Source organism: Apiospora phragmitis (genome assembly GCF_038363925.1).
Source record: "Apiospora phragmitis strain CBS 135458 chromosome Unknown utg000002l:1.0-5516284.0:1.0-5523493.0, whole genome shotgun sequence".
NCBI classification, from domain to species: domain Eukaryota; kingdom Fungi; phylum Ascomycota; class Sordariomycetes; order Amphisphaeriales; family Apiosporaceae; genus Apiospora; species Apiospora phragmitis.
In genome coordinates, this window is record NW_027117400.1 from 2,480,312 (window position 1) to 2,502,374 (window position 22,063).

The window sequence follows — 22,063 nt, forward strand, 5'->3', positions numbered from 1 at the left end:
CTAATGAATAAAATATCTCCCAAATATAGAACCAGACAAATGTGGAATCAGACAACACTCGTTTGCGCCTACAGCCCCGCAGCAAACTTGGCAGCCGTATTGGCATCCTGGCCATAAGTCAGATGTGGCTGTAGGATGAGGCTGCCGCCGGCACAGATATTATCTCCCATGTGGCAGATGACTTTGGTGTTCGCCTTCTGGATACCCTGGACAGGCTGGCCATTGTCTGATTGTCGCACGAGTCAGCGCCAGATCACCGGGCGGGTGCCCTGTTCTAGGGAAGGGGGGAGAACTTACCAGGGTCGCCGAAGATGACGGCGCCTGCTACCTTGCTGGCGGTGGCAGCAGGAGTTGCTTCGCAGCATTGTGGACTAGTTGACCTCCCTGGGAGTAACCAGCCATGACGACCTTAGTGTCGGGGCATTTGGTCATGGCTTGCTGAACCAGTTGCGCCCTGTCATCACTGTTGTTAGAATCCCAATGAAGGCCTTTGGAAGAGAACGAAGGACGGCGAGAGGCACATCAGGGAGGATGACTTACATCTTGGCACTTCCGTCCTTGTCTCCTCCGGCCAGGAACCCCGGAATATCGGCCGGATAGTCAACACCCTGGACCGCGAGATCACCGTTGACCATCTTCGACAGGGCCTGGAAGAAAGGAGGGCCGGCCACCGAACCAACGTTTCCGGCCTCCGTGGTACCGCGGGCAAAGATGACGGTCATGCCCTTGCAGCTGCCGGAGAGCCCGTTCTGTGTAGTACCACTCAAGCTCTGGCGCTTGTCGACTGGCGACGCCGCGGAGAAGCCGACCAGGGCCATCAAGACAGTTGCTGTGGAGAAATGCATCTTGTGTGTGTGGATTATAACAGATACAGGGGATATGTACCGAGAAGAAAGAGAGAGAGAAAGAGAGAGAGAGCTTGCTCTTCTAGAAGCTTTCAAGGGTGTGGCGGCTGAGTTGGTTGGCGACTGACGAGCTATCACTACGGTTAGAGGTGATGGGCACCCGACTTTATAGATAGTGATATCGACATGATACCAACTACGTCCGAAGTTCGTCCCATCCAGCTGAAATCTGGCCATCACCAATGGTGAATTGCCTACCTGGGGCTAGGCTACTTAATCCCTCGGGACGGGGAGCCCCTTCCTTGTGCCGGGTAGACGCTCGCAAATTCAGCTGAAAGAAGCAGGTTCTAACGGACTTCAAGGACCGGCCCAAGTTCCTAAGCCCTTCTCGGAGGTCTGGGGTTTCGAATCGAGAAGCCATCGCCATCTAGCGCCACTACTATGGATGGAAACCAACCGTGTCAGATGCCGAACCCGTGGTCCCCCAAAGGGCCACAGGTGTAGGTATGTAAGGTCCAAACCACGTGCCCTCAGCCGATAGCAGTACCGAGCGAGCCTCATCGAGGAAATTCGAGATTGCGATTGGCTGGCACCATAGCCTATAGATTGGATGGGGGTAGTGTGGCTTTCGGTTTCAGACGAAGTGAAACCACCATGGAAAGTGATAGTGGCTGTCTGTGGAGCTCACTAGCAAGAGAGAGCGCGCATTGATTGATTGATTGATTGATTGATGAACTGGGCATTCTTCTCGAAACCGACTTACTATGCAGTATGCAGAGCGAGGTCAGGTCAGGTCAGCGCTCCGAACTTCAGATGATTTTCTCCTGATGACCTTTCCCAATGATGGTTTCCGATTGATCAAACCTGTCTGGCGGTTCGCGGCAAGAGCCAGAACGGGCAACGGGCGCCGCTGGGCCTCCGTCGCATGACTCGCATCAATACCAAAAAAGGAAAACCCGAGCTTTGTACATGGAGGTTGACATGTTCCTGACGAAATTATCCCCTTGACTGCGTCGAAACAGTTTCTTAGCGTTTGCTCGTCTGCCCAAAGTCGCAATTCCTTATTACCCGATTGAATTGGCAAAGCATCGACACCCGTTTACGATCTTTTGCAGTGTTAATCGAAGATGATTGACGTCCCATTTAGCCATACGGACCGTACATGGTGGTTTGGTTACAACCGCTGTTGCCGTTCACATTGGCAATGAGCTGATCCCCCGCAGACGATGGCGCGGACTCTTTCTTCCTGGCTTACTTCGTTCGACCTCTCGCCATAGTCAAGCGCCACAAAATCTACCTCGTGGGGGGAATTCTTTCTATGCGACGGAGAGTGCGCTTATCTTTAGAGGAACTCATGTTGCATTTAGTAAAGTGCAGCTGCAGGCGTCGGCAATGGATGGTCGGTAGTTGCTTTTCCGCCCCCTCATCTGGGGGGAAGTCTATGGCGCATATATGTGGCTTACGAGTAATCATTACAGCCGAAGCAACAACAGCAGCAGCAGCAACTGTTGGGTTTTGTTTGGCGACCTCGCTTGTCCGGTTATTGGACATGACGAGATCTTGTGCGAATCTGGTGGGTGGTAATGGTCCAATGTCAGCAGTGCCAAGAACCAAGTCGTTCATGTCTGGGCCATCACTATTACCCGGTATCTCGCACCGATAGCACGGGATATGGGATATGGGATCCATTCTCGTCAACGTACGATGCTACCAAGAGCATACGCAGGTCCGCCAATCGCGTGTCAACCGACGAATAGAGACCATCGTCGTGAATTCAACCCCTCGACATCTCCTGCCAAGCCCGGCCACCTGCATTCGACTATTCTCTGATTGGGCCCTCGCCAACATGATCATGCTGGCGCATAGGGGGGATTGTATCTCCAACTCCCACTTCTCCGCATGGTCAAGATGAGCCATATCTAATTCATGCTCACCCCCTCTTGTACCATGTAGATTTATAGCCAATGCGGGGGAATGGGCGACGACTATAAATACTGGCCGTTTTTCTTATAACACTGGATATTGCATGCTCAAGGCTGTGTTCTGTAGTAGTGTTGGAAGATCACTTGGTCGTTGTTTCTCTGACCCCTGCTGGCAATGCTTTCCCGTCTATTTGGAGCCCTGGTGCTCGCCGCGACGACTGCTGTAGCACAGAACTCTTCTGCCAACTACGACTACATCGTCGTGGGTTCAGGAGCGGCGGGTGCACCGTTGGCGGCAAATCTGGCCCGAGGCGGCCACTCGGTTCTTCTGTTAGAGGCTGGAGACGACCAGGCGAACAATCCGAACATTTCCACGCTAGCCAACTTCAATCTTGCCACCAACGATGAGAAGACGAGATGGGACTTCTGGACCAAGCATTCTGAGGATCCTGAACGAGAGCTCAAGTATCTGCATATGGTCTGGAGAAAGACGGATGGCGGCTTCTACACGGGTCTCGATCCACCCGAGGGCGCCGAGCAGTTGGGTATCTGGTATCCTCGAGCAGGAACACTAGGCGGATGTGCTATGCATAATGTAAGAAGCCACCGCCGGGCATTGACTTATTGATGAAGACAGACAAATCCTGACAATGAGCTAGGCCGGTGTATGCGCCCTACCCGCCGACGCCGATTGGGATATCATCGCCAACAAGACGGGCGATGAGAGCTGGTTAGCCGAAAATATGCGCAAGTATTGGATCAAAATGGAGAAGAACGAAGACCTACCCAGGGGACTTCTGGGCACGGCTTTGACGGTTGGCTGAGCACCACCATTGGTGATACTGCCTGGGCATCTGGCAACAGCGACATCCTGACCATGGCCCAGCAATTGGCCGAGGCTACGGGAGGCAACAAATCCGATCTGGCTTCCTTGGCCAAGAAGGATATGAATGCGCCAGATCCCAACCGAGACCATGACACAGGCGTCTTTAGCCTTTCCGCCCATGCAAACAAGCAGGGTATGCGCACGGGAACGAACACGTACCTCAAAGCTACTCTCACCGACTCGGCCAAATACCCCTTGACGATACAACTTGAGACCCTCGTGACAAAGGTACTGTTTGATGAGAAAGCCAAAGAGCCAACGGCCATTGGAGTCGAGTATCTGGAAGGCAAGTGCCTGTACGCAGCAGACCCGCGCTACGACCCCAAAGCCCAAGGCAAGCCGGGCCGCGCCTACGCCAAGAAGGAAGTCATCCTCTCGGGCGGCGCCTTCAACACGCCCCAGATCCTGAAGCTGAGCGGCGTCGGCCCCGCCGCGGAGCTGAAGAAGTTCGACATACCGCTGGTCAAGGACCTGCCGGGCGTGGGGGAGCGCGTGGCCGACAACTACGAGAACAACCTGCTGGCGCTGGCGGCGAAGCCCCTGAACGGCTCCGCGGGCCCCATCTCGGTGATGCTGCAGACGCCGACGGCCTCGGACAAGTACGGTCGCAACATCTACGCCTGGTGCAACTCGTTCGCCTTCGAGGGCTACTGGCCGGGCTACCCGGACGACTACGGCGCCGCCGAGTATGAGTGCGCCTTCGTGCACATGAACCCCAAGTCGCAGGCCGGCTACGTGCGCCTGCGCAGCGCGGACCCGCGGGATACCCCCGAGATCAACTTGCGCTTTTATGAGACGGGTGCGGACCAAGACCTGACGGAACAGCTGGATGCCGTAAGTAGTAAAAACCAAACACATACATACACACACACCCACACACACACACACACTCTCTCTCTACGTCTCTCTGCCAACTCTATTTCTAACACAGCCCCCGCCCAACAGATCAAGACCTTCCGCAAAGCCTTCAGCTCGGCCCCGGCGCCCATCACGCCCTACAACGAGCTCCACCCCTGCCCGGGCGCGCTCGCGAACCACGAGCAAGAGGAGGCGGCCGCAGGCTGCACCGACGCGGAGCAGAAGGAGTACCTCAAGCTGCAGGCGCACAGCCACCACGTGACGTCCGGGTGCGCCATCGGGGCCGACGACGACGCGATGGCCGTCCTCGACGCCCAGTTCCGCGTGCGCGGCGTGCGGAACCTGCGCGTCGTGGACGGGAGCGCCTTCCCCGTCGTGCCGGGCGCCTTCCCCGTGTGTCCTACGATGATGCTGGGCGAGAAGGCGGCCGAGGATATCCTGGCGGGGGCTTGAAGAAAGTGTGGGAAGGATAAATGAAGGGCATGTTGTTATGTCGATTACCTACCTAACCTCTAACCTGGGCCATACCGACGATCACTGTATACCTACCCACATACGGTGCCTGTTTGGGAAAGCCGGGCTCTTGTGGAGCGCTTTGATTGGGCGATCAGGTGAGACTGGCATGCATAGTTACCTCTTACTTTCACTTACCCGCCGTATTCGTATTTGGCCAAACTGCTCGCTCTTCGCTCTTTGGTTGTAAGACATGCCAGACTTGAAAGCGAAACACTGACTACAACAGCAACTCAAGGAAAGTGGTTGTTGTATCCCGTGACACTCTTATAGTGCCCCCCAACATAGCAGATATTAGGATAAGTGAACGAAAGGTTGGCTACTGGGCAACACTGATGACGAAAAGTGTTGCTTTGCTGAATTGTTGTAATCGGGAGTTTTTATCTATCATCTATGCCGATAATAAGCAGGCTGGTCAGACTTAGCCATGTGGTCGAATGTCATGACATGTCTTATTCGTCAGGTTTCATGCTTCCTCGGCCTTCAGCTCCTCTTCCACTTGCTTCTTGACGAGCTCGCGAACAGCTTTCCAGTCGTTCTCGACTTCGGCAATACGCTTTTCCTTCTTTTCCAATCCAACAAACTCCTCGGGCAAGACCTGCTTCTCGAAGTCGAACCCACTCTCGTCGTTCAGAGCCATCTCGACAGCGCCCGCAAACTTAGCCGGATGAGCGGTAGACAGCGAAATGTGCGGTGTCTGCTCATCGCGTTGCTTGGAGCGCGCGGCCGCGGCAACTCCAACAGCTGTGTGGGGATCTAAGACGTAGGCGATCTTATTGAAGTATTGTTTGATGGTCTCCACGGTTTGCGAATCGCTCACCCGCTCACTCTCGAAGTCGCGCTTGGCAGCTTCATGAACGTCCTTGTAGACAGGCCCAAAGCCGCCGCTGGTCTTGAGCTGCTTCAGCCAAGAAGCAACTTCTTGGCCGGCTTGCTTTTTGTTCCATTCGTCGTCCATCTTCGCCGACGCCGCAAATTCATACGCAAGATACCAGAGTAGTCGCTCGAAGTTACTCGAGACAAGAATATCCATAGCCGGACTTAGCGTCTCCTTCACGCCTTCGGGGTCGGCTTGGGCACCATCTTGTGCCAGTCCGCCTTCTGCCTGAGCACCGTGAACCGGCTTCTTCTCGTACTTGCCCGTCTTCCAGAAACGATCGAGGATGTCGTTCTCGTTTGTGGCGACCACGAACTTCTCGACGGGAAGCCCCATGCGATGCGCAAAGTAGCCTGCCAAGATATCGCCGAAGTTGCCCGTGGGGACCACAAACCGGACTTTGTCTCCAAGGTTAAAGGTAGACGATGCTTTAACGAGAGAGAAGTATGAGTGGAAGTAGTAGACGATCTGGGCCAGAATGCGAGCCCAGTTGATGCTGTTGACAGCACCGAGATTAAGTGTCGAGTTGATGTCAGGATCGGCGAAAAGGGCCTTGACGATATCTTGGCAATCGTCAAAGGTACCAGTGACAGCCAGATTGTGGACGTTCTTGTCCAGCACCGTCGTCATCTGGGCCTCCTGTATGGGGCTAACTCGTCCCTTGGGGTGAAGAATGAAGACGGATACATCCTTCTTGCCCCTTAAGCCGTAAATAGCAGCTGACCCTGTGTCGCCGCTCGTCGCGCCTACAACCGACAAGTGGTGTCGATCTGTCTTGCTGTGAGTCACTGCCCTTCTGTGTTCAATCAGTGGACGTCATATTGTTGGAACCCACCTCGCCCAGTTTTGCCCTCATTCTTCCTCGTCAGGAAATACTCGAAAAGGTTACCCAGGAACTGCAGCGCAACGTCCTTAAAGGCGAATGTAGGACCGTGGAACAGCTCGAGAAGGTAGAGATTGTCGTGCAGATGTCTCAGAGGGGCGGTTTCGGGGGCGCGGAATGTCGAGTAACTCCGATCGATGATGCCCTTGAGGTCTTCGCGGGGGATTTCGGTAGGAGAGATGTACAGCGACAGGACTTCGAGAGCAAGGTCTGAGAAGAGAGGTCCTTCCAGCTCTGCCACTGAGTAGCGGCAGGAATCTGTTCGGGGATGTAAAGACCGCCATCAGATGCGAGACCCTTCAGCACGACGTCCTCGAAAGAGAGCTACCTGGCGTCAGTAATTTATACCCAAAAGTTAAACCTGTCCAAAAGGGGCAGCAAGGTAGGTCCTCGTACATCGTAGTCATCACCTCGCGTGCTGAGATAGCGCTGGGGCGAGCCACTGGAGGCTTCTCCATTAGTAGTAGCACCGTTCAACATAGTGTAATCGTGTATCTGGACTTCAAGATTATCAAAGAGTTGTCAACAGAATGCTCCAATGGTTCCAAGAAGACTCTTGTAGGTTCGTGCTTACATGCAGGAAAATTGCGTGCCAGTATTAAGTAAGTCAGTCAGTCTGTTGCAAATAAATCTAGACTATGAGTAGGAAGGAGGGCGATGGTTGCCCGAAAATCGGCTTTGCCCCGCACTAAAGCGCTTTTGGATTCTAGCGCTGGCGATCTCTGCAGGGGTGAAGGTCAAAGTTCAGGGCCATTCAGGGCCACTCACGGCCTTTCTTGAAGCATGATGCATACATCCTGCAATTTCTAGACAAAGCAATTATATTTAGAGTACTCATTTATCATCACCTCAACCCGGGTTCCTATGCTCTTTATCGTCCGTATTATCATTTCATATATCATCATGACTTCGTGTGCTCCCATAAATCCGTTTTGTTGCCATTGCTGCTCTTCTCACTTCAAGCTCAAATTGCCATCCACCTCTGCCATGCTCACCTAGCAGTGGACGATGAGCGCCTGCGGCTCATGATCTCAGCCTTCTTTTCAGGGTTGACGGTGGGGTCGTTCACCGGGTCACCATCAGCACCTGGGTTGGCCATCTATGCACTGTTAGCGACTTCCTGGTTGCAATGGTGTGGCTCGTAGAGCTGCTTACCTCATATTCCAGCGTCTTGATGAATTGGTAGAAGGCGACCGCTATGATAGACCCGATGGTTGGTCCGATCCAGTAAATCCAATGCTCGGGATCGAACGTCAAGGTGACGACGCATGGCCCGAAAGAGCGCGCTGGATTGAGCGAGCCACCAGTGAACTGGACCCCGACCAGCTCGGCTATGAACAAAGCCATGCCAATCGCCACCGGTGCAAGGTACGTGGCTTTGTGCTTCTCCTTTGCCATCATGAAAATGGTGAAGACCAACTCTGCCGTGAGTATAGCCTCGATGAAGACGCCCTGGACTTGGGTCGTGCCACCGCTCAACGTCGTTCGGACGTTGAACTTCTTGGGGAACAGAAATCGGACCACAACCGAGGCGAGCAGAGATCCTAGCATTTGTGCGACGAACAAGCATGCTGCCCGCGTGAGTGAGATGGCTTTCACCATGGCCATGGCGAGTGTCACTGCTGGGTTAAAGAGACCGCCGCTAATGCGAAAGAAGATCCATACATTGACCATGAGAGACATGCCGAAAATAACGGAGATATACAGCAAAACCGAGACGTCAAAACCAGTGGCGCCGCCGGTTGTCGTGTTGCTGTCTGAACTGCCTGTATCGTTGTTGGCTTGAGATTGAATGTTGGCCACTTCAGTCCCGCCAAATGCGAAAAAGAGGAAGAGCGTGGTTCCAATGAATTCACCCAAGCTGGCGACAAAGTGGTTCTTGAAGTTCGAGTTCATCCAGTGGGTCATTGGGAGGCGGAGGACTTCAATCTTCTCCGCGTCGCTCAACTCTTTCCAAGTAGGACGGTTTCGGAGAGGATAGCCCATCTCCTCATCTACCATTGGTCCCATCCTGTGGCTGCGTGTTTCTTCGAAATTGCCTTTGGAGGGAGTATGCTGATCCATGTCGCTATATTGACGGTTTAGGAAAGCCCGGGGAGGCCGGCTTCGACTGGCTCTTCGGGATGGGAGGTCTGGGTGTTTGGGCTCTTCACGTCCCCGGGGAACGTCACGGTCAGCGAAGTCATTCTCATCCCACCAATCATCCCTTTCGCGTGAATTTGAGGTACGACCAAAACCTCCAAGGGAATTCCCAATTTGAGGAGGCCTGCTCTGAGGCCGTGCCGAACTCGCGCGTCGAGGGCGGCTTGCATCGCCAGATTTGGGCCGGGGAACATATTTCTGGGGCCCACTATGCAGACCTTCGGCTGTGTCTGAGTCGGAATTGCGCTCAGGGACTTCGGGAAGATCGGAGGTGCCACCAGTGATCCCCATTTGCCCAGATAGAGGCAACTGCGGGGGGTCCTGACTGGAAGCCATGATGAGTGTTGGTAGACTGAGTGGTCTTGATTCTTGTTGTGGAATAGTATGGGAAAAGATAAAGTCTTTTAATGAACCGATGGGGTATCCAAGGGCTATAGGCTAGCTTGGTGAGAAGGGTGATTCGTTGGTGAGTTGTTCTGCACAATCAGGCCTTGACATTGAACGAGGCTTCTAAGAGTATATATGCTCTTCCTGGCTTTACCGTTTGTGCCCCTTCCTGGATATCCAACGTGGTCTGGCAGGCGCAACTACGTCGTTGATCCAAGGACACCAGCCACTCGCATGACTCCATCAGCTCTTACCTAACTGCTGCGTGCATCCAAGGTCAGGGGTTCCCAAATCTTGAATGAAAATAGACAACATTAATATACAGCCCCTTGGATCCATGGATATACCCTGAAGTCGATCGCTGCATGTCGTTGATTAGGGTATCTGGAGAACCTGGTGGTGGGCCCGGTGATCGTGGCATCTGGCCGTCGCGACGCGCAAAAAGGGAATCGAGTGAAGGGAAAGACGTGAGTTAGACTCGGTCTGTGAAAAGCAATGCTCAGAGGAATAACCATGCTGAAACAGACTGCAATGATGAACATCATACATGGTTGGAGCCAGCCAGCTATATAAGATCAGATATGCGTCGGTTGCTAGGATCATCGCGGTTCAGCTGCAAGAAAAAGAAAAATCCTGCCACTGAATAACCATAACAGCGCCTGGAAAATCCGGACGACATCATTGGCGGCTCCGATAATCGTGTACCTAAACAGTAAGTCAACGCAGAAGTTGGGCCAGTGATGTCTTCAGGCACAACCAATTGGCGCCGGCTGTTGGGGTTAAACACGAGTGCGGCTGTCACAGACTCCAAATGAAACCGAGGAAGAAGGAAGTTGCTGCCACACGGATGTGACCGGTGTGTCGGCCTTTGAGCACGAAAAGAAAAACGAGGTTGGTTACATCGATCCATAGTATGTAGATGGTTGTATATCTTGAGGTCGAGGCTGGCCAACAAGATCCTAGCAGAAGACGGGGTCCCAACTAGGTATCGTACACAGTTTTCTCTTCCAAGCCGAACAGCCAACCACGGCTCCCCAGAACTTCGCGGCTGTCCTCTCGAAGTATCCAAGTCGACGTAGCCATGTTCATTATGGACGAGATATGTGTACGCGTGCTATTGTCGTCGTCGTGGTTGTGACGAGCTGTACGACGAGTAACGCAGGTCATTTCATCTATCCGCAGGTCAGATAACGAAGGAAACGAATTGGTAACATGAAACGGTAGTGCTTACACACGGTAGGCTAGCATATTTGCTTGCATCCAGGTTCGTTGACGGACACGCACACGTACATGAGCAAGCGCTGCAGCCAAGTAGGTATCGAGAAGGGATCAGCATATACTACGGCTACGAGCGCCACAACCGCCCGGAACAAATGCACATTATCTATTACCGTTGGAAACCACGTGTCCCTGCTTCTCGAAGTGAGACACGGGAAGAGGCCTTCTATGCAGCCTGTCCGATCCGGGCAGTAATGCATGCGATCTACCTCCTAGGCTTCATCTGTATCGTCGTACATTGCTTCCGTTCTGCAAGATATTGCGCTGTTTTGACTTTTATCATAACATGGGCTAGAGATCAGACTGACGATGATGGCCAACATGGAAGAATAGATGTGAGCATGTGCGAGCCATTAACCTGAGGCTGTAGTTGCCAGCCACAGTACGGCCTCCTGACCAATGACTCGTCGTGGATCAACTTTTTCTGAGCCAGTTCATTCATGCAAGCGTGAGGGGAATTGGTACCGGCCACTTTTTATCCTCGGCTGTCCCATATTGATCATCAATAATTTGGGCATACAGACATAAGGGGCCGGGTCCAATTCCTGAGCGCGCATATGGGCTGGGCACCTCATCGTCCAGATCTACATGGGATGCATATCTGGATCGTCCGGAGTCCATCGACCCCTGAACCTGGGGACCGAGGCTAGTCCATCCGACCTCTTTTCTCTATTGCACTGGGGTTGCTGAACATCAAAGAGACCCGAAAAGCTCGTAGAGACGATGAGGCAGGGGAGTTTTCGATCTCGATGGCCAAAGATATCATTGAGGATCTTGTGATATCCGAAATACAGTACGGCCGATCTTGGAGGCTATTGCCACTTGAAGTCGTATGCCCAGCCCCTTGTGGGAACTTTAGTTGTGGGAATTCTAGCTCTGTGAAACTTCATCGCATCTATGGGTCTCATGTCTCTCACACATCCTCCTGAAATAAACCCACGATCAAGCGATTCTGTTGGGTTATCCTCCAGTATGGCCACGACTTGGATCTACTAAATCGATATTGTACCAACATGTGGGCGTCTAGGCATAGATAAAGGGTGTATTTAACAGAAGCTATGGGAAATGCATATATTCTAGTTTTATGGTGCGCCATCGGTTTATTGTACGGCAGGATCTTATCAAGACATCCCCGACGCACTTGGTTGCAGATTGCTGTCATTATGGGGTGCTCAGGGCCTGATGGAATGCAATCGATGCCTGACGCCGGTCCGCCCAGTAATCCTTCATAGGTATACTTCAATCTCTTGGCCTTGTCCTACTTTGGGCTTACATTGGACTTATGTTGATCGCTTGCTCATTAGACTCAGTCTGATGACAATCTTTCCGAACTGCTTGGTGAATATCAAATATTGTCGAGTCCACCAGCCCACCAGATTATCCGGTTATTGACCGACCTGTTCCTAAAGACTGAGTGTTGTCGCCTATGTCGGTAGAGTCTAGTATAGGTAGGTCAAGAGGAAGGTCTTTTGTCTAGTTCTCTAGCCGCAAAAGACAAACAGAAGAACCCCCTTTGGTGGACCATTGCCAACCATCACCACTTGCTGCTCCCGTGTGATGATAGCAATCCAACCGGATAGGCTTTTGGCCCCCTCTATCTGGGCATAGGACTTTCCTCCAATGCTGGAGCTCTGATTCTTTCCATGTCGTTGCCCAGCGCCTCGCCACCAAGACCTTCGGGACTTATCAATATGCTCCATCCGCCTTGGCACCCCTTTTTCTATGCCCACTGAAGTAATACCCAGTTGGCCGGTCTACTTATCTGATAGTGATAGCACATGCCTTCGTGGCCCCTCTTTCTTTATATCGGACACGAAGAGGCCATTGGCTTTCGGCATGGCACTATGCCCTGGACCCCTGGGCGTCACGGGAGCCCTCGGCGGAAGACGCATGGACGCTTCATATCATGCTTGCACATCACCAAAATGCAGGAATCACGAACCTAGGAGTTGATGCTGAAATATTTGCATTTATTTCAGGGCCTTCATACCGTAATTTTCGCCTCGCTTTTCGGTCCTCGGGTTCCAAAAATTGTGCTTCCTACCCGCACCTCGCTGCTTCCCATGGCGATTGCGCCCTCAAAGTCCTCGCTCATGCCCATGCTAAGTTCTAGTTCTCGGTCTAATCCCAAATCCTTTACAACCAAGTCGCGCTGCTCCCGCAAGCACGTGAAGTCCTCGTTCTCGTTCTCAGCTGTCGTAGCAACACTTCGAGCAATAGCGCCGATAGTCATGAGACCCAAGAGGTTGAGATGGGGCGCCTCCTCGACTAGTTTGCAGAGAGCAATCGTCTCTTGTCCCAGAGGACACCCGGACTTTGACTCTTCGCCCGACGTGTTGACTTGGACGTGGATGTTCAGTTTGGGAGCCTCTGGATCTGTGGCGAGGAGCTTGCCGCGATACTCATTCAGGACCTGTGCTTTCTTGGTGCTGTCCACACTCGAAACACAGAAAAGGTTTGGAATCTTGGCTAGATTCTGCAGTGGCCTGCATCATCGTTAGCATCTAGGTTGAGGGAGGGCGTGCGAAGGAAAGAAGAAGCTCTTCCTTACCAGACTGCAGACCACCGATGAAATGCCATTGTATGCTTCTAGGTAGAAGCTCTGCCTTCTGGCGTAGCTCCTGAGCATAGTTCTCGCCGAAATGCAGATGCGAGGTTGGCGGCTGGCATAACGCCAGAATGTCGTTGGCCGGCTTCAGTTTCGAAACTGCAACCAGACGCACCTGAGTGTCAAACAGTCAGTTGGTTGGTTGGCTCCGATGGCGTGATCAGGGCGTTGTTGGCCAACCTACATTCTTGCCCTTTGCCACCGCTGCGACGCGTTCGCTTATTCCGCCGAGTTGGGATATCAGAGCTGCAGCTCTGGATGGGTCGACCTTCATCTCGGTTTCATTGGTCATCGTTTGTGTATGAGTATGACTAGTGATGGACGACAGGTAACCTGGTAGATAGTCGAGCCAGCTGGAGGCATGCAGACAGTCAAGGTCTACGCTGATCCAAGTAGATTGTTATATCTGGAGCTTTGAATTACACGATCTGCTGGTATACTACTATGTACGTAGATGGGTGTCAAGGTGTTTGGTTAGGCACACTGATGAGTGGTGGTGAGTGGACGGATCATACCTACTTTCCAGGTAGCGGAACCACTTCCGTTCATGTTTGCGGGGCCGAATGCAGTAGAAGCAAAAGTGGGACATTCAGATTAGATTGCCTAAGAAAAAGTACAAAGACCAAAAAGTATCAAGTCCAAACATTACCGGGCCTGGAATTAATAATCCAACTTTCCATTGAACCATTGGAAGTCAGTCTTATTGCAATACAGTATTATGTATGACATGGTCCTCAGTCCAACCCTCTTGTAGACGATGGATCCTCTCTTGACTTCGCTTTGCGGTATATGCCACATTCGAGAACCCAAGTACAAATGTCCTCGATGCGGCGCCAACACATGTTCGCTTCCATGCGTCAAGAAACATAAGAAATGGTCCTCGTGCAATGGGCAGCGTGATCCGACAGTCTACATGCCGCCTGCCAAGCTGCGTACCGATGCGGGCATTGACCATGATTACAACTACTTGACCGGGATCGAGAGAAACCTAGAGCAGGTAGACAAGCTTCTGGTGGATGAGAGAGGTATCCTGCCAGGGCGCGCGCAACAAAACGACCGATCCCATGGGCCTCCGCACAAGAAAGCACGTATGAACAAGGGGACAGAGCCGGGGCCGGACGACTCTGGAAGGCGGTTCGCGATCATGGGCGCGGGCAGCCGTCAGAAAGCTGAACACGCTGGGTATCACCGTTAAACACCAACCATATGGCATGACCAGGCCAAGAAACAACACTACGTCTTTCAATAAGCGATCACAAACCATCAACTGGCAGGTCGAATGGTGCTTTCTAGACCCAGCCGCCTCCTCCACCGAAAACTCCTCCCTCCAGCCCGAAAAGCTGCTGAACAAGACGCTCGACAGTATGCCTACCTACCTTGGCTACGATGATTGTCGCGAATACCATCGACGGTCGCACATGTCAAAGAAAGAGAAAGAGCAGGAAAGGAAGCAAAGACAAATTGAGGCTACGGGGGCAGACGACGATGTTGGTGCTACTTTCGGCGGACAAGACTGGGAAAATTCGACCTGGGCAGCAGCTACAATGCCCGTTCAGCGTGCGGATGGCTCCTGGTGTACATTGACGACAGTAAGCGAGAAAAAGCCGATAAAGCCGGGCGACAGGCAAAGGCGCGCCGACAACATCAAAGCCGAATACCAGTTCTACTTCCACGTCCCCGGAACGCCTTCGCGCGAACCCCAAAAGCTCATACCCATCAACGCAGAGGATAGCCTGGCATCGGTACTGTCTGGCATGGAAGTATTGGAGTTTCCCTCAATCTACGTCACTCGAGCTGGCATGCAACTCCCACAAGGTTATCAGTTGGCGGAACGACACGCAAATAACAGCAATTCCCAAAAGGCTCCTCGGCTCCCGCAAAAACGCAAGAGTGAAGCTTTGGTGGAGTACGGGACGAGCGAGGACGAAGGCGAAATCGCCGAAGCGAGTGACGAGCTGGAGAGCGAAGCGGGAGTGGACCCGGCAGACACCACCAGTAGCTCTGGCTCTGATCCGGACGAGGAAATGGGAGAGGGCCACAGTGACTGACTGTAGCACGGCTGTAAACAAGAGATGATGATCGTTCTTTGCTACAGGAGGGTAGTATTTGGAGAGACCGCAGCAAACATGCCTCGGCTAAGAGGGCCTCATGGTTTGGTAATAACCCAATGTGTACAAGTAGGAATATGTACGTAGCGCAGTACTTTAGTTGATGAGCGAAAGAGATACCCTGAATCCAAACATTCATGTTTGATTCATCACATACCTAGGTTAGGTAGGCACATTGATCGCCAGTTGATACTGACTGTCTCTGTACTCCTGCTGAGTCGCTTGCTACGGTGCTACCCGCACCCATATTTACTAGGGTAATAATGTGGCTGGAGGCAAGCAGCCAGAGTGAGCTACTTACATTAGCTACATGCAAGTGCATAGCCTGCTAGCCCAGCATCTGGAGCTCAATACGTGCATTATCCGTGATTCTGCAGCATCCCCACGGAAATAGTGCATTATCCCATGCAAACAAAGTTTTTCTGTATAGTTAGGTATGAATAAAATTATTCAAACGAGTTAACGAAATTCGTAGAGATATTTCGATTCTTCTGTATGAGGTTATCCATCAGCGACTGGCAGCAAGCAGAATAATACAGTAGACAGCTACCTTTGCATTCAATGCTAGGTTAGGTCATGTAGGTCACCTAATGTTTTTTCTGCTTTCTGGTGGGGTCACCCCCAACCACACTAGCCCACTAGGCTAGGTTACACCTTCTGACCAACCTCCACCCCACCAGCCCAAGAGAGAACATATTTCCATTTCAGCCTCTTCCAGCTCCCAGTCGGATCCACACGGGCTTCTCTGATTTTCCCACACCACAAACTCTGCTTTTCTATTTTCTACTTTTCCTACTCTCTCTCCTCCTCTCCTCGCATCCATACAAATTGCGCATCTCGCGCATTCAGATTTGCAAAATGTCGGAATTTTTGGGGTATGTTTCTTCAGCATCACCATAGGTTGCCGCTGGTGTAGCTTCGCTACATCATCCGCCTCCGCATCGTCAGCCATCTATCATCATGGAGCTCACCGTGCAGCTTTACGAGCAATTGGTGGCATCGATGCTGACTCCATCATTGCAGTTCGCGCATATCACTCATCTCAAAGAGTGATATCAGGTTAGTGTCTTCCTCCTCTACCCTTTGCTCTTCAGCCTCGTACTGACCCGCCATCTTTGTAGATACTCGGGTATATTACACGAGATCAATGCGGAAGAGTCGACGGTGTCTCTCGAGAATGTTCGATCATACGGCACCGAAGGGCGTAGGGGCCAGCCCGAAGAAGAACTTGCGGCATCAGACCAGGTCTATGAGTACATCGTCTTCCGTGGAAGCGATGTGAAGGATTTGCGCATCGAAGAGGCCCCTGCCACCAAAGAGAATAATCCTCCTGCTGTACCGGACGACCCTGCTATTGTCGGTGTAAGTTTTCTTCCATTTTCGTTCACCTACACCAGCTTCATGATGAAACATTTCGGATGTAAACCTATAACTTGACTGAATTGCGCAAACAAACTTCATGTTGATATTTCCGTTGCCTTCCTTCTGATCTACGAAGCACAAATTCCTTCCATACAAGCACAGCATCACTTTGGCCCTAACCATATCGCTAACACATATGACCCGTCGCTTAGGCTCGCGCTCGTCCCGTCGGTCCTGCCGCTCCTTCTGGCCCAGCTGGCCCAGCTGGCCCCCCAGGTCCTCATAATGCCGCTCCTGGGCCCAATAGCCAAGGTGGTTTCAATCCATCGCCATTCCAGCAGCCTGGCTTCTTTCCTCCCCCTGGTCCAGGTCCTTGGGGCGGCCGTGGCGGTGGTCCAGGTCCTGTCCCAGACCCAAGATTTGGTGGCATGCACTACCCTCCTCCCGGCTGGTTTCCTCCTGGTCAGGGCTTCCCGCCTGGCCCAGGCCCATGGAACAACTTTGGCTACCCTCCTGGACCCCATGGGCCCCCTGGCGCTCCTGGTGCTCCCGGTCAAGGCATGCGTGGAACACCGCAGCAGGATAATAAGCCTACGCCGATTGGTGCTGGACCTGGGGCTCCTCCTGGCATTGAGAGGCCGAATCAAGCTGGAACCCCCCCGCAAGGCGAGGCGGCTGCCGAACGAAAGGCTGCAACCCAACCGCCTCCTAGGTCGGCTCCGGCACCTACACCACCTGTCGACTCCAAGCCAAGTGTAGAGGAAGTAAGAGCCACTGCGCAGTCGCTCAACGCCAACGGTCCTGCTAAGGTCGCTCATCAGCAGAAGAATGTTCCCACAGGACCAAGAAACAACAACCGTGTGACACCCGCTCTTCCTTTCGCCGGCGCTCCGAAGGCAGGTCCTTCGGCGCAATCTGGGCCTCAGATAACTGCTGCTGCGGCCTCTATCAAGCCCGCTACGACGGGCAATGCCCTCCATCTGCTGCAAGCATTCGTGATGCGACCCAGCAGGCGAAGGATGCTGTGGCTGTAGCAATGGCGAAACTAGGAAATGCGTCAACAGCTCCTGGGGCTGGGCAACCAGCCCCCAACGGAACTGGGAATGCTATGGACAATCTCACCAAGAAGGTCAACGAGATGAGAGTTAATGCCACCACTCGAGGTGGACCTAGCACCCGAGGGCGTGGCAGGGGCAATCGTGCTGGGGGAGCTGGCAAGATTGACGTCCCTGAAACCGATTTCGACTTCCAGGTGGCTAATGCCAAGTTCAACAAGCAAGATCTTGTCAAGGAAGCTGTCGCTGGTTCACCTCTGGGCGAGACACCAAACGGATCTGGACCCGACCCCGAGGCTCAAGAAGTGGCCGAGGAGCCTGCCCCAGCCCAAGCCTACAACAAGACAAGATCCTTCTTTGACAACATCTCGAGCGAGTCGAAGGAGCGATCTGAAAGTGGTGGTCAGAAACCTGGTGGCCGCGAGTGGCGCGGTGAGGAGCAAAGGAAGAACATGGAAACCTTTGGCCAAGGCAGCGTTGATGGTAGCTACCGGTCTTACCGGGAAGAGGCCGTGGCCGCGGCGGTCGCGGAGGGCCCCGTGGAGGTCGTGGCTTCAGTCGAGGTGGTTTCCGACCTCGGGGGGGTGAACAGGGCACCTCCCGGTAATGGTCACTGCATAATTGGCGAGATTGCATACCTCCTACTACCCTTCACTACCCTTCAATCTTACTGTACAGCGTGTAAAATATGGCATGACAGCAACAATCTGAGATGGGCTCAGAACGTTTGTCACTTTACGAAACGATCAATGAGAACGAACAAGGCGTTAACGATGATTACGAGGAGTTGTCACGGATCAAATACAAAATCAGGGTTTGGGAAGCCTTGGGAAACATTGGGGGAAAGCATATGGTTTAGGAGCGATAGTGCGCTGATACCAACTTGATTTCCCTTGCTTGTCAAGGAACGATAGGCACGTCATGGAGAAAGTCCAGTCCATCAGATAGTCTTGATGCAAATGGCCAACTAGCGCTTTGTACATAGTTGAGAAAGCCACGGATGGTTAATACAAGCGCCATATCAAGCTATACAACCCTTCTCTACTGTGAACATGAATAACGGAACGCCATCGTAATCCTGGCAACTTTGTTGTGGTCAATCCAGATATCTAGTATCAGTCATTGTGCTGCCAGGGATGTAGCAGTGGGTTTTCTTGGTGCTTGGTGTCACCTTCTCGGCGTAAAGGTGCATACCTAGCCAAATAGCTTAGTAACCTAACCTAACCCAGATACCTTTTTTTGTTTGCGGTATGACGCACACCGGGCGAGTTCTTTTGCTATTGCCTTTTGCAACTTACCCCACCATAGCCGACCACTTATCCCATCTCATCCCACTTCCACTTGCACAAAATTCCCTTGTGTCCTGTAGTAAGACTGCGAGGACGATCAGCTTTTCTTAACTTCGCCAAAGTATACCTCCGACTCCGCGATCATGTCGAGCAGACAGTTGCGCAAGCTGCAAAAGCAGAAAGAGCTGGAACAGCTGCAAGCGCGCATGCAAGAAGAAGATAGCGCTTCTGAGAGCGACGAACCCCGGGTCCAGAAATCTAAACCGAGTGTTTTCTCTGGCTTTGCAGCCCTGGGTGGTGCCGATGAGGACGACTCCGACAACAGCGATAATAAAGAAGATGTCGCCCCAGATGAGGAGCCGGAAGTAGTGGAAGCTATCAAGCCGGCCTCGAAAAAGAGCAAAAAGAAGAAGAAGAAGAAGGCCAAGAAGGCAGTGGATGAAACCAACAACAAGAATACAGCGTCCGGCGCGAAGACACCCGACGATGCCGACGAGATCGATCGTGCGCTTCGTGAACTCAACTTGGTAGCCAAGCCATCCAAGGATGGTTCTGTCCCCGGCCTTGCCACCGCTGCAGCTGCGGGCCCCTACGAACGTATTTGCGAGCTTCTAAGCCTTAATACTGTTCACCTCAGGGCCATCAACGAGATGCGCACGCTTTTCGGCCGTGAGGCGATGGCAGCAGCAGAGATGGAAGAGCAAGAAGACGAGCAGAACCGCAACCACCGACGGAACCCGCGTCAGATGCGAGAGAACGTGGACCTGGAAACCTTCCTTAGAGGCGTTCCGGGAAAGTCTCTACCTGAGGTCACCCTCCGTCGCAATCCGTTTTTGCCGGGAAAAGAGACATGGCCAAGAGCAGCGACGGACGGGCTCACGATGAAGCAGGTGAAGGACGGAACAATAGAAATGAAGTGCGGTACTGTCGAGTTCAGCTTCGCACACGATCAGAACTACAACAACCTGGAACGACAATTTTTCGCCCTTGCACAGATGTATGAGCCTATGCAGCTGGTGCACTTCTTACATCGTCACCCTTACCACGTTTCCTCGTTGATCCAGGTCAGCAAGATTGCAAAGCAGGATCAGAACTCGTCTCTGGCCGCGGATTTGTGCGAGCGTGCTCTGTTCACCTTGGGCCGTGTCTCGATATCTACATTCCGCCAGAAGCTGGTAGAAGGCAAGGCGCGGTTGGACTTCCGGAGGCCCGAAAACAGGCAATTCTGGCTTGCTGGATACCACTATCTGAAAAGCTTGGTTATGAAAGGCACTTACAGAACAGCCCTTGAGTGGACCAAGCTGATACTAAGCATGGATTTGGCCGATCCGTACGGCGTAATTCACTTCTTGCATCCATTAGCCATCCGAGCCCATGAGTCGAAATGGTTCATAGATTTCTGCGATTCGGAAGCGTTGGATGAGTGTGATACAGCGCAAGACTATATCCGGCAGACTCTCGTGCTTGCGCGCCTGCAGCAAAAAGACAACGCGGGTGCCAGAGCCCTTTTGATTGAGGGTATGGAGCGCTTGCCCTGGTTATACAGCTCACTGTTCAAGGCCCTGGGCCTAGACGTACCTCGTGCTATATGGGGCACAGAGGCTAGAGATGAGCATGAGAACCTGTTTACAGAGCTCTATGTCCACCAGACGAAGCCTCTTTGGGATAATACCCAAGCACTCGGGCTGCTGAAAGACGCAGCTGCGTCTGTCCAAAAATCATCGATGGATGCCCTTGCACCACCGCCTATTGCGGGGCGGAATGTTGGCCGGTTCGTGTATCTTGACAACACGCCGGCTCTAATGGGCTTGGTACCCAACGGAATGCTACACAGTTTCCCAAACTGGGACTTCGACCCATTGCCGCCAGCTCAAGAAGAGAACATATTCAGTTACGAGACTCAAAAAGTGCAGTGGACACCCGATCGCGGTGCGGCTGATAATCCCATGCTGGGTCCTTTGCCCAACGGTGTCGGCCGTCTTGAATTGGAACAGATGCTGCAACAAGTCATTAGAGATGGCGCCCCGAGGAAGTCCGCCAAGCCCTTGAGGTAGCGCTTGGCCACAACGGTCAAAATGCGGACGTGCCCGGCGGGGATGAAGATGCAGAAGATGAACTCCAGCAGGACGAACAACAAGCCGGACTCTGGCAAAACTTCATGGATATGATCTGGCCCGTGCGAACGTTACACGACGGAAACGAAAGCAACAGCGACGATGATGGTAGATACATGGGTCCGGGTGGTTGGCCTAGCGATGACGACGAGGACGAAATGCCGCCCCTGATAGCAGCGGAAGCCCAACCACAAGAACCGGGAGGCGCAAGGCAGAGGGACACAGACGGTGGTGGTGATGATGATGATATGCCTCATCTGGAGCCTGCACGATGAGTGGCCAAACCGCCATTGATTACGTAGTGAATCTCGCTGAATACAGATAATCATTAAGACAACGCATACTGTCACCCTATTTGCTTCTCGCTCTTAATTTAGAACTTGACGGGACATACATAAGTCGGGCCATGGATCCACCGCAGTGTGCTACCGGCCCGTTCCGTGCTATGGCAGATAGACGACGGTGGGTACCTACTTTTCAACCAAGCTTTCTGGTACGTATCTGAGATGTGCATTGATTGTCAGCATGCAAGTGACGATGCATACTTGAGGTGTCATCATCATATATGTGATGTACTGTAGGCTTAGTCCAGAATTGCTGCAGGCACGTTTAGTCATCCAGAATCAGTCTGTGTGAAACAGCTTCTCTAAATGTTAGGTTACGCTTTGTCACATTGGCAAGGGCTGGACGTTGACCTGTGAGTGTTTCAGGCTGAGAAAACTTGCTCATGTTTCATGATAGAAATGCTCAACAGGAAGGTAGATCTCGACCACTGGCCTCAACCAAAGCAGAACCAAGACAGGTTGAAACTAATACTAGAAATTGCCAGGCATCGGACACACCAGATACGGTATTTGTAACCAATACACCCAGCTCCAGGTGTATGTACAATGTGTACAGATTACAGTAGGGCTACATACTTGACTTAGCCCAGGA

The 22,063-nt window shown here is 52.6% G+C and overlaps 8 protein-coding genes across 8 annotated transcripts; 4 read left to right on the top strand and 4 right to left on the bottom strand.

Annotated features, from left to right (window-relative positions):
• Positions 1 to 68: 68 nt before the first annotated feature.
• Positions 69 to 845, bottom strand: PG994_001599 (cutinase; the record flags this gene model as incomplete). The annotated part of the gene is given in 4 exon segments (XM_066853008.1): positions 69 to 226; positions 298 to 384; positions 396 to 454; positions 541 to 845. 4 exon segments carry the CDS (start codon positions 843 to 845, stop codon positions 69 to 71), a joined length of 609 nt encoding a protein of 202 aa, XP_066721149.1.
• Positions 846 to 2,942: 2,097 nt separating this feature from the next.
• PG994_001600 (uncharacterized protein) lies at positions 2,943 to 4,964 on the top strand (the record flags this gene model as incomplete). The annotated part of the gene is made up of 4 exons (XM_066853009.1): positions 2,943 to 3,362; positions 3,427 to 3,582; positions 3,654 to 4,487; positions 4,599 to 4,964. 4 exons carry the CDS (start codon positions 2,943 to 2,945, stop codon positions 4,962 to 4,964), a joined length of 1,776 nt encoding a protein of 591 aa, XP_066721150.1.
• Positions 4,965 to 5,490: 526 nt separating this feature from the next.
• Positions 5,491 to 7,279, bottom strand: PG994_001601 (threonine synthase protein; the record flags this gene model as incomplete). The annotated part of the gene is made up of 4 exons (XM_066853010.1): positions 5,491 to 6,671; positions 6,737 to 7,042; positions 7,063 to 7,108; positions 7,181 to 7,279. Coding segments are annotated over 4 exons (1,632 nt in total), but the record flags the coding sequence as incomplete, so codon positions are not given.
• Positions 7,280 to 7,849: 570 nt separating this feature from the next.
• Positions 7,850 to 8,794, bottom strand: PG994_001602 (uncharacterized protein; the record flags this gene model as incomplete). Its single annotated transcript, XM_066853011.1, has 1 exon — positions 7,850 to 8,794. One exon carries the CDS (start codon positions 8,792 to 8,794, stop codon positions 7,850 to 7,852), a length of 945 nt encoding a protein of 314 aa, XP_066721152.1.
• Positions 8,795 to 12,575: 3,781 nt separating this feature from the next.
• On the bottom strand, positions 12,576 to 13,491 carry PG994_001603 (YggS family pyridoxal phosphate enzyme; the record flags this gene model as incomplete). Its single annotated transcript, XM_066853012.1, has 3 exons — positions 12,576 to 13,077; positions 13,148 to 13,314; positions 13,384 to 13,491. The coding sequence occupies 3 exons, from the start codon at positions 13,489 to 13,491 to the stop codon at positions 12,576 to 12,578; spliced, it is 777 nt and encodes a 258-aa protein (XP_066721153.1).
• A 465-nt stretch (positions 13,492 to 13,956) lies between these two features.
• PG994_001604 (uncharacterized protein) lies at positions 13,957 to 15,247 on the top strand (the record flags this gene model as incomplete). The annotated part of the gene is made up of 2 exons (XM_066853013.1): positions 13,957 to 14,381; positions 14,419 to 15,247. 2 exons carry the CDS (start codon positions 13,957 to 13,959, stop codon positions 15,245 to 15,247), a joined length of 1,254 nt encoding a protein of 417 aa, XP_066721154.1.
• A 918-nt stretch (positions 15,248 to 16,165) lies between these two features.
• Positions 16,166 to 18,583, top strand: PG994_001605 (uncharacterized protein; the record flags this gene model as incomplete). Its single annotated transcript, XM_066853014.1, has 6 exons — positions 16,166 to 16,182; positions 16,331 to 16,366; positions 16,429 to 16,669; positions 16,882 to 17,569; positions 17,623 to 18,290; positions 18,425 to 18,583. The coding sequence occupies 6 exons, from the start codon at positions 16,166 to 16,168 to the stop codon at positions 18,581 to 18,583; spliced, it is 1,809 nt and encodes a 602-aa protein (XP_066721155.1).
• Positions 18,584 to 19,156: 573 nt separating this feature from the next.
• On the top strand, positions 19,157 to 21,402 carry PG994_001606 (uncharacterized protein; the record flags this gene model as incomplete). The annotated part of the gene is made up of 2 exons (XM_066853015.1): positions 19,157 to 20,983; positions 21,028 to 21,402. 2 exons carry the CDS (start codon positions 19,157 to 19,159, stop codon positions 21,400 to 21,402), a joined length of 2,202 nt encoding a protein of 733 aa, XP_066721156.1.
• Positions 21,403 to 22,063: the final 661 nt, after the last annotated feature.